General features: G+C 37.8%; 1 protein-coding gene and 1 pseudogene across 2 annotated transcripts; one reads left to right on the top strand and one right to left on the bottom strand.

Annotated features, from left to right (window-relative positions):
- The first annotated feature begins 4148 nt into the window (after positions 1–4148).
- Positions 4149–7557, top strand: LOC110772766 (uncharacterized). 2 transcript variants are annotated; one of them, XM_088245236.1, is made up of 9 exons: positions 4149–4398; positions 4543–4678; positions 5068–5855; positions 5945–6157; positions 6244–6336; positions 6407–6526; positions 6596–7169; positions 7251–7315; positions 7400–7557. In XM_088245236.1, the coding sequence occupies exons 3-7, from the start codon at positions 5592–5594 to the stop codon at positions 6755–6757; spliced, it is 852 nt and encodes a 283-aa protein (XP_088101362.1). In that variant the 5' UTR covers positions 4149–4398; positions 4543–4678; positions 5068–5591; the 3' UTR covers positions 6758–7169; positions 7251–7315; positions 7400–7557. The 2 variants fall into 2 exon arrangements, with proteins under 2 accessions (XP_088101362.1, XP_088101363.1); XM_088245237.1 differs by having other exon boundaries at positions 5579–5855.
- Positions 7558–7758: 201 nt separating this feature from the next.
- Positions 7759–9586, bottom strand: LOC148292626 (uncharacterized; annotated as a pseudogene).
- Positions 9587–11758: the final 2172 nt, after the last annotated feature.

The raw sequence follows: 11758 nt of genomic DNA on the forward strand, positions 1-11758 counted from the left end.
TCTGCCTTCGGCCTACAGCGCCCTAGCATCATTCGGCGCGTGCGATGTCTTCACATCCCCCCAATGATTCGGCATCTGCCATCGGCCTTCGGCACCCCTTGCATCATTCGGCGTGTGTGATGTCTTCACGTCCCCTCAATGATTCAGCATTCGGCCATTGGCATCAACCTTCGGCATCAGCCATCAGCCTTCAGCCATGCCGAACGGCACCTTCCAAGAGACACTTCTCCATTACGGCGCCATCAGCCTTCGGCCATCGGCATCAGCCTTCGGCCACCAGCCTTACCATGCTGGAGCAACCATGAATGCTAAAGCAGCGACATGTAGAAGATAAATCCTTGCAATATAATATTAAGAAGAAGAAGAAACACATGGGCCACCCTATCTTTTCTTGACATGCCTTACCGTTCGGCATATTCCTTGGAAAGCATTATTGGAGAAACTTATTATTCTTTGGGTCAAGAAAAGCCACGTGCATTATTTCCAAGAGATAAAAGCACATTTTCTTATCTTATACTTTAATATATTTATAAGCATGGGATTCAATCATTCCATATATTATTCAAGTGGCTGACATAAAACATGGGCTCAATCGGTGACCCAGTCACCTTCCATTCTTCTTATTTTAATATTATTTTGTCCTATTGGCTATATAGGAAAAGCCAATCAGAAAGTGACTCAGTTTGCATGGCTTGCATGGCTTGCATGGCTTGCGTGACCAATCGTACTGTACGGCCCCTATGCCCACAAAACCGTCTGCTTCAGACAGCTCAAAAACCAAGAGGTACCGTTCGGCAACCCATGTCAATCAATTGCTCAAGATAAGCAAGAAGTCCAAGTCAAGACAATGGAGACCACCTACATACCGTTCGGTAGCCTTTCCTTATCGACCCACTGGGGGACTTGGCCCTTTATCTGTCGATTGGAAGCTTTTGATTGCTACCGTATCTTTTTGTATTCTACACATTGCTTGGGAATGCTTGGACTCTCATGCCCATCAAATTTGGAAAATCTTTCGAAGGGAACCAAACGGCACCCAAGCCCAACGTGCATATCGGAGATGACAATTACTGATCGGCATCCATGTCAGTGATTCCTTCAAGGCACCCAAAGACCCAAGTCAAGGATGAAATCATCATTAGCATAACCAGCTGCCGTTCGGCACCACCCATGCTCAAACAAACACAAAGCTCCGCTGATCCACCGTGTTGGGCACCCAAGTGCTGAAGCCAATTGCCAAACAGCAATCAAATAAAAAAGTAAAATGCAAGGCACTCCAGACTTTCTACGAATTGCCGTTTGGCACCTTCCTTGGAAAGCTTTATTGGAGGAAAGTCCACGTTGCATACTTTACTAAAGAGACATGGTGAAAATCAAAATGATAACCACCAAAAAGTCACTCAGCATGCAACTACATCCAAGCTGAGAGAATCCTACCGCACGGCAGCATGCAAAACAATTGATAAAGATATCTAATCCTAGATAGTCTCCTCATCGGCAACACTCACACATATGGGTCAAAGCAAATCTGATGTCGACCTAAAAAGGTGTCATTGGCAATAGCCATCATGCGATGTGATCGTTGCCTTTGGCACCCCGTCAGCATTCGGCGCGAGCGATGACTTCGGCACCCCACCATCATGCGGTGCGAGCGATGCCTTCGGCACCCCACCATCATGCGACGCGAGCGATGCCTTCGGCAACACGTCAGCATTCGGCGCGAGCGATGCCTTCGGCACCCCGCCATCATGCGACGCGAGCGTTGCCTTCGGCACCCCGTCAGCATTCGGCGCGAGCGATGCCTTCGGCACCCCGCCATCATACGACGCGAGCGTTACCTTCGGCACCCTTGCATCATTCAATGCGTGCGATGTCTTCACATCCCCCCAATGATTCGGCATCTGCCTTCGGCCTTCGGCACCCTATCATCATGCGACGCGAGCGTTGCCTTCGGCACCCCGTCAGCATTCGGCGCGCGCGATGCCTTCGGCACCCCGCATCATTTCATATGAGCGATGCCTTCGGCACTCCATCATCATTAGGCGGAGCGGACCTTCGGCACCCCGGACCACCCTGTACATCATACCGTCTCTTTCCAAGCTCGCTCGCTCGGGCACTTGGGGGACTACATACCACCATCGGCAACAATGAGACCATCGAGCCCGGGTCAGAATGCCGAAGACATATTCAAGTCCCCAACCGAGAAGCTTCTCAATCGGCAACTTGGGGGACTACTGTTTGTACCATATCTGACCCTCCACTCATACAACGACACGTGGATCATAGAAGCTCACCCAAGTACCCAAGGCCTCGAACAATCGGCATCGGCTACCGATGACATTGTCTCAAAGCTGCAAACAACCGATACAGGCCCAGCTCGTCTACAATCGGCACCCCATACCGATTGTACATAATCAGCCTTGAAGCACCCGCCCGAAATATCTAAGGACTCGTGTCAACCTCACAGGGCCCTCCCACGAGTCCCACATCGGAAATGAACACCACAAGCATCCCAAATGCCCTCTATAAATACACCCCTTCACCATCAACAAAGGGGTAAGACTTTTCAGCTTGACTTTTATACTTCTATATGGTCAACAGCAAGAGCTCTTAAAACAACAAACTTACTTCGGCATCGGAGGGTCTTAGGCTGGTTCCACACCGGTTCCATAGACCTTACGAGTCCCGACTTCTTTCTATTCAGGATCGGCATCCAAGGACAGGAAGAATCGGCATCCAACATCCAATCGATCTCTCGATCGTCCATCCCACTTGTAAGTTGCACTCATCTCTATCTATTCAAGATTTAGCGCCAACAACACTAAATGTCTGGGCCTACTTGGGAGCACACTAAATGTCCGGGCCAATCCATCCCAAACGGGGCCTAACACCCCCTCAAAAAAAATCTATTTTAGTGTATTAAAAATCATACTTAGATACCCCGTCAAAAAAAAAAAAATATTCATACTTAGGTACATTAAAACTTAGCAGGGGCATTCAAATTAAAATTCTATTTAATATGTAGGACGACTCTAGCTGTTTATTTTAAATTGGTCCCCATTTTTTCAAGCAAACATGAGGCCCAAAATTTCTTCACATTAAGGATCACAAAAATTACATTAATGCCACATGTTCCCAACGCTGCTTGTTAAATGAAATTATGACTTAGTCCGTTTCAAACTTCTAAGATTGGGGTTCTTCAATTTTTCGAAAACATTTTCTTTTTATTAACTGATTTTGTTAACAATTTTTTATTTATAAAAACTTAAGAAGCCAACCTCTTCAAAAATAAAAACCTCAGATGCCAATAGGTAATACACAAAGTAATGTGTATGGTTTTTTTATTTTTTGATATATCCGATCGTCATAGTAGGAGCACACTCCAGCCCAGTGCTGAGTTTTTAGAATATACAACTTAGGCTAAGTTGTCCAAGCCCAAACTAGGTAAATCATTTATTAGCCTACACCTCTATGTAGACATAAGCCCACCCCTGTATAATCTCAGTCGTTAGATTGATTGGAATCCATGTTATGTAACTTTAGGACCCGTGTGATGCATTTTTATAACAAAGATAAATTCTTTTTAATATAATAAATGAGAATTTATCAAAAATAGCCAAAACTTGACCTCCAATTTCAAAAATGTCAGTTTTTATAAAAAATTTCAAAAATAGCAGAAAACTCACCTCAATAGACACAATTGCCCTCAAATTTAAAACCCACATAAATCTAAAAAAGAAACCTTATTAAATAAAACATTGGAATATTTCCTCCAAACATGCTTAGTCCAATCACCTATATTTCTTTTTTCATTTTTTTTCCCTTCTTCTTCAGTTTGTCTCCAGCATCACACTACAAGAAAATAGGCCTTAGTTGACACTTAATAGTTGACGTTTTTTGCAAAACCATCAACTATTTTATGAAACTTTGACGCTTTTTTAAAAGCGTCAACTACTTAGCGAGTTTACTTGACGTTTTACAAAAAACATCAACTATATATCACTTTCCCTGACACTTTTTAAAAACCGTCAACTCTATATTACTTTTCCTTGACATTTTATAAAGAATGTCAACTGTTTATTACTTTTCGCTGACATTTTACAAAGAATGTCAATTAAAACCATTTTATACCCTGACACTTTTCTAAAATATCCTCAGGAAAAAAAAGCGCGCTAGTTCGCGGGCATTTCGCTCCAAATTCATCTAAGTGTTTGCCCTATATTCAACTCCTCTTCCTCTTGGTCACCACTTTTTCCCTTCATTCCAAAACCAAAAATATCAGAGTCCTTAGGGTTTTCCACTCTTCATTTCTTAAATTGGATACAGAAATTCGAAGAGAATGTGAGTATCAAATCTTAGTGTGCTCATGCTCTGCTAGTTGGGGTGGCAACAATTCAGGTGTATTTCTTATCTATCCAAAGTTATTATAGTTCATATGAATGTATTTTTGCCCGACTCTGTTCATCTTTCATTCTCTACAGAGTATTTTCTCTCTCTATGTACATCTCTCAGAAAGTTTTGTGCTATCTCTCCATTCCTTAGGTACCTGACATGAATCTCACTGCATCTCAAGATGCTTCGGGGAGTTGAACCAGGGAGAATGTTGAAATGGGAGAAAAGTGAAGATTTTTAACAAACAGTCAAGAATATTGAAGATTTGCTGCCGACAAAGAACTGGGTTTGTGTTCTTTATTGTCCAATATTCCTAATTTTTTTCAAGCTTTATAGGTGGGCATTCAATATCTCTACATATCTGAACTACAACTAATCGAATTCAAAAAAAAAAAAACATAATTTTTAAGTAAAATGAGGAAACTGAGAAATGAGGATAATGAAGATAATGAAGAAAATGAGGATAATGAAGATTATGCAAGATCAGATTGTGAAGGAAATTGGATTAGTAAAAAATCATCAAAAAAACCAAAAACTGGTATGCAAAAACTTTATTTTCCCTCTATATGTCTAGATTCTTCATTTTATATAATTATATAAATGTAAATATTAATATATAATTGATCATCTTTCTTTCTGTCAAGTGGTTTGAAACTATTGTATAATATGTTTCAGGTTGCTAGCTTATGTTGGGCCTTCCATGTTTGTGCAATTCGTTATATGTAGAGGGATACACTTTTGCTAGAAAAAAGAAGGGTGATTTGGATTGCTTTTGGGGAAGTTGGGAAGCTGTTGACTGCTTTTGGAATGAGGGCACGCTTTAGGCCTTCGATTCTTATATGATACACAATTTCTCTCTCTCTTCCAGATATGAATTAGAAAACTATCATTACTACAACTTGTATTTTCTCTAGTTTTTTTTTTTCTTCTTTTGTTTTCTTTTAGGATGGGTGATGTTTCGTTAATGGTCCTACTTTTGGTATTCCATTACTCAAAGCGTTGTCTACTTTGTGAATTGGTAGCCCAATTTGATTGTAGTTACCACTCTTTATTTATATAATTCTTATGTTTTTGTAAGAAAAAAAATATGATCTAGTTCTTTGTACATACATTAAATTTAGTTTTATATGTCTTCTTATGAGATTGATTTTCCTATTTCTTTGATCTATTAACTCTTGGTTCACAGGCTTATAGATACTATGGATCATGCAAATGAAACTGATGTGAAGTTCAACAATAAACGTACAAGAGGAGTAACAAAGAAACCGCAAATAGCTAAAAATCGAAGTCGTGGTATCAAAGAGATTGTCCAATACAACAAAAAAGGACAACCTCATGGAAAAGAGCATACTGATCTTGAATCCACACTAGTTATGCTAGCACGTACTACAGTGCCAATCACTTATAATGATTGGCGAGAAGTTCCAGAAGATTTTAAACATAAGATGTGGGATTACGTGGAGGTAAATTTAGTACTAATTTTAATGTTAAGTAGAGTTCATTCTTTTTTCATGTAGCCTTTTACTAATTAGGAATCTTTAGTATTTTGCAGAAATCATTTGTTGTGGATCATCGTAGTAGGAAAAATATTATATCGTCGATTGGAATTAAGTTTCGATCATTCAAGCATGCACTGACCAAATACCATATTATTCCTTTTATGAATGATCCTGAGCATCTAAAGAACCCACCAGATTTGTACAACTTTATTCAAAAAGAACATTGGGATAAATTTGTAGCAAGTCGAGTTTCTGACGAATTCCAGGTCTGTATATATTTTATTTTGTTAAACCAAATTTTACTTTATTATGATAATTTAATTTGGACATCTAATCTCATACAATGTTCTAGGCACTTAGAAAACTTCAACAAGAAAGGCGGGATAAACATATCTACAACCACAGACTTGGCCGACAAGGCTATGTTGGCTTAGAATTGAAGATTGTAAGTATTTTGCAGAATCATTTTATCAAACATTTAGTAATTATTATGTCATTGTGTTTACTCTATGTAGAAAGATGAGCTTGGATCTAGTGATGATGATGAACTTGATCGGAGTGAACTCTGGAAAAGGGCTCGTCAAATGACTAATGGGCTATTTGATCCAGCAACACAAGCAATTGTAGACAAGATAGTAAGTTTTGATGAAATTTCCTAGCAATTGAAACCTTGTCTTATACTTATAAAGTTGTCATTTTTGTAGGATGAACTGACCAAGCAATCTAAGTTAGGCTTGTTGGATAAAATAGTTGGTGATCAGGATATTTTGACTCAATCTTTGGGCACACCTGAGCATTGTGGTCGTGTTAGGGGTGTGGGAAAGTTTGTCACTCCAACTATTCCACACTCCTCAAGCCCCAGTTGATTGGAATAAGAGAGAAAAAAATTATTGCCAACGACTCGCCGCACTAGAGGAAACGGTAAAAGCACTAAGTCAGCAACAGCCTCCCACACCACATTCAGACGTTTCTTCTAATAACTTAAGGAACAAAGTTGTCTACAATGCTCAAGTAAAGGAGACTTTTGCTGCTGCTGTGGAAAAAAAAGTAGATAAAGATCAGACCTGTCAATTGGCGCTAGTCTACAAAGATAATGTTGTTGCCACAGGAACAATTCTGGAATCTGGTACTCCAAATGTTTTGGTGGTTATTGAAGTGGTTTTGGATCCAGATGCACTCCTTCCATTCCAAATTGATGAGTGCTTGGTGAATGTGAAGGATGGGGTAGGGCATCATGTACTTTGGCCTAAGGAATTTGTTCTTCACACAGTTCCTAAGGTACTCAAGAATTAATTAGTATAAGGAATTTGGTATATTTTAGGCACAAATATTTACGTTGTTTCATTTTATATGTTTAAGGGGAGAAAGGAAAAGCTGATATTGAAAAGGTACCATTTCATAAGGATGAGAAGACTCTTAAAAAGGTATTCATGATTCATTATTAGAGTGCTGTGTTCATGTATGCTTATAGATGTATACTTAATATTTCTTTGTTATTTTTTTTTCAGGGTCCCAATAAAGTTGAGAAAACACCTTTCACTGACAATTCTCTTCTGGAAATCCAAAAAACATCTTCTTCTCTCTCATTTGTCTCCAAATAAAATGTATGTATTTCTTTGGCAAAAAAAAAAAGTATGTAGAACCAAAAATTCAGGAAATTATTGAATCTATGCCCAAGTATAATTTCCTCTTCTCACCCAAAAAAAAAAATATTTCACGTAACTTTAATTCTTCAAAAATTGTCAGAAATTTAGAGGTATTCTGTAGAATAAAAAATTCAATAAAACGATCTACATGAAAATATATAATTAAATATTCATTCATTACAATTCATAAAGTTAAAGAGAAAAATATTACACCACTTAGTCTATGAGGTAGGATGAAGTGCAATCGGATTCTTGCAAGTTTGTCGATAATGGCCAATTGAACCACATCTTGAACACTTACGAGTTGATGGTTCTTCTCCTCGTGAAGGGATTCTCTTTTCCTTACGCCTGCCGTGCCTTCTTCGTGTAATTGGTGGTAGCACAATTCTATCTCGTACATCATCAGGCACCACCCAATCTGTTTGATCCCCAACTGGCCATATAGGTTCTGCATACGCAATTATCAATGAGTTTGTAGTATAATATTTTGAACACATTGGGTAGCACGAAATTTGTCGATGCCTACATGCTGCACAAGCATGTGCACATGGTAGTTGGTCAAGATCAAATTCTCGGCATGTGCAACACTTCCCCTCTAAATTTACAACTTCAATACAACTTCCATCGTACACATGAAATGAGTATGTCTCAATAGGAGAAACCTGTATATTCAAGAAAAATGAAATACATTATAAATACTCCCCAACCATTTTATTGGAAAACTTTTCAACAAATCTGTTCCTTAAACAAAAGAACAAATGAATTTAATAATTTCTTTAAAATTAAATACTTGCAACAACGGAAAAAAAAATGAATTCAAAATACCTGCAATGATAATCCTTTTTGGTTATTTTCTCGCACCAATTTGTCAGCCCATTCCGTCAAATGTGAATCCATTTTGGCTGCCTCAGTTCGACGCTTATGAAACCAATTTTGAAGTATATTCATTCTTATATACTCCATAAAATTGGTGATAGGCAACTTTCGAGCATCTCTAGTGATTGAATTGAGACATTCAGCAATATTTGTTGTCATTACGTTGTACCGCTTCCCATTAAAGTACGCACCAGCCCACTTTTCATATCCAGCTGCATGAAGATAATTACCCACATGAGGGTCAACATTAAATATTTGCACCATATGACGATCAAATTCGGGAATACGATATGCCTTAGCAGCTCTAAAATAAAGCGAATGCGCTCTTTCATGCTTAAAGTGGTTCTTAAGGTTTTGGCTTATATGGAATATGCATGCCCCATGATGAGCATCAGGAAATATAGTGGAGATAGCCTTCTGAATGCTTTCATGTCTATCAGAAATGAAAACTAAGTCATCGATATGCCCAATAGCTCCCCGTAATTTTGTCAAAAACCAATTCCATGATGCATCATTCTCTGAATCTCCAACTCCAAATGCTAGAGGTTATATTTGATTATTTCCATCCTTGCATGTGGCAACAAACAACGTTCCAAGATATTTACCTTTTAAAAATGTTCCATCAAGTGCTATTACTGGCCTGATAACACTGTGAAATCCTCTGATGCAAGGTCCAAGTGACATAAAAAAATACATAAAATGATTATTACTGTCAGTTTCAATATGCGTTATCGTACTAGGATTTTTGGCTTCTAGCATAGCACAATATGATGGGAGTCTCATGTAAGATTCCTCTGATGATCCCCTAACCAACTCCAATGCATGTTCCCTAGCTCTCCAAGCCTTCACATAGCTTATACTCACACCCATGTCCTTCCGCATATCCTCCATGATGTCATGGGGTCTATGTACTCTTGATACACCCTCATACTTAGACTTTATGCACTGACCAATAAGATAACTACTTGCTTGTCGATGATGGCGATGAATAACATCCAATGAGCAAGTGTGTTTAGTAACATATTTTCTAACCATGAAATATGAGGATTTTCGTACCTTTGATGCACGCAGTTTCCACATGCATCTGTCATCCACACAACCAACTTCAAATCTTTCTTTATTAGATCTCTTCACATTGAACTCAAAATTTTTCTTCATAGCATCGATACCCAACTTTGTTTTTAAATCCTCCTTAGTTTCATACACCTGACCTACAATTATATCTCCACTTGAATTGCGTAGCTCTGTCATGTCTGATCCATGCAGAATGTTTTTATCCTTGTTTGGAGCAGTTGGATTGTTAGAGTTAGGCTCATCACATTGCACGTTGATAGCTGGCACTTTGTCACATCTCATGTTTTCATTGAAGGCAACATTATCTTGAAAAATATTATCAACCTCTACATATGGCATATCCTCAAATTGCATGTTCTCAGAACGCAACTCATCTACATGTGTTGTATTATTTTCCACTTCATATTCTGAGTCCTCAAATTCTTCGGTTCCCAAGTCATCTTCTGAATCCTTATCTTGCTCATAATCTTCTAAATCACCTTGAGTACCCAAGTTGAGGTTCATTGGCATTGGTTCGACCTCAACTAGTGGAGTTTGTTGATTGCTTCCACTGGCGTAAGAAAATACTTTACGTTTCACTGTAATGCACAATGGAATCTTGTAAGACCTTGAAAGGCTTTCAAAAATAAAAGCTCTTACATCATCATCATCGACTATCTCTGTTGGCCATGCACTTTTCATTGCATCATATATCACTTTCATAGTTACTTCATACTCATTTCGGTCCACATTGGCAATGTCATACACTTTATTCCGGAGTTCCTCAAATGTAATTTTGTCTGAAACAAGTAGTCCTTTACTTTTGCAATTTTTATACATTGAGTTAGCCCACCTCCCACCATAGTTGATCAAAATTGTCAAACTAGACATTTGCCTGAAAAGGTAAGCCAAAAATATTAATTAAAAAAATCATACAGACCAAAGATTGACAATGAAACCAAAAACATTAGCTATAAAACGAAGTAGAAAACATTAGCTATAAAACGAAGTAGAAACCAATAACTAATACTTAATAATATGCAGTACGCAATCTGCAGCATATAAAATCTAGCCTTCCATACCATATAAAAAACTTGGATAAAATTCAGAGAGAACATATTCGTCTGTTCTTGTGTTTGTGGTATGAACGAAGTCAATGGAAACAAGAAGGAAGAAAAGAAGGCATTTCTTAAATAAGCAACAGGACAATAGTCTACAACAAGGAACATATGCATAACTGGATGCAAATTCAAAGGCCTTAAGAGTAATTCCACATTCTCAGTAAATAAAATTTAAGATTCAACATCACTGACAAAATAATGGAATCATATGTGCAGGTCGTAATAATAGCTCTGTAAATTGATGTATTCTAACTCTGTAAACTGGCTTTCTCCTAGCACTCAAAAGTAAAAGGCAAGAACTTTAATATTTGAAACAGAAAAATTACAAAACTTAATGGATACCAAATACATCATCATCATCGACTATCTTTAGTAGTGCATAACATGTTGGTCTCTTTTTTGGTGTTTTGCATCAGCATCCACAATCATGTTTTCTCAAGGTCCATGCTGATGAACTAATAACATCAGCACGCGATTACATCTTCTGCTACACATATGTCAGAATCATCATATTACCAAACTCGTTAATTTTCCAAGCCTATCTACACTAACCTTAAGTCAGCAAAACCAGAATTGAAATTTTATAAATATAGTATGAAGATTAAATGAAGAAACGAAAAAGAAATTGAACGAAGAAACGAAGAAGAAATTGAACGAAGAACCAAGGAATAATTGCACTCACCGTTTGACTATGGCAGCAATACGTCTACGAACAAACTCTACGTGCGAAGATTCCCAATCTAATAGGGTTTTCTTTTTTAGGTTTATGTGGGTTTTAAATTTGAGGGCAATTGTGTCTATTTAGGTGAGTTTTCTGCTATTTTTGAAATTTTTTATAAAAACTGACATTTTTGAAATTGGGGGTCAAGTTTTGGCTATTTTTGATAAATTCTCATAATAAATGTTGTTGATATGTACTCCTGTTGGCCTCACAACCTCCCAAAGCAAGGCCCCACGTGCTCCATAAAGGTAATATAATAGATTGTTTATTATAAAGGTAAATGATAATTTCCTCTTTGTCTTGCTCCATTTTGTCTGTTGCAATTCATTGTTTTCTTATAAATTGTTTTTTTTAATTCATGAAAACCTTTAAATTGTTTATTGGAGATTAAAGATACAAATATAAGCATGAGGTTCTGGTTTTTTCTCTGTAATTCTTTTTCTGCTATAA

The sequence above is a fragment of the Prunus avium genome, chromosome 8, assembly GCF_965620075.1.
Source record: "Prunus avium chromosome 8, drPruAviu1.hap1.1, whole genome shotgun sequence".
NCBI lineage: Eukaryota > Viridiplantae > Streptophyta > Magnoliopsida > Rosales > Rosaceae > Prunus > Prunus avium.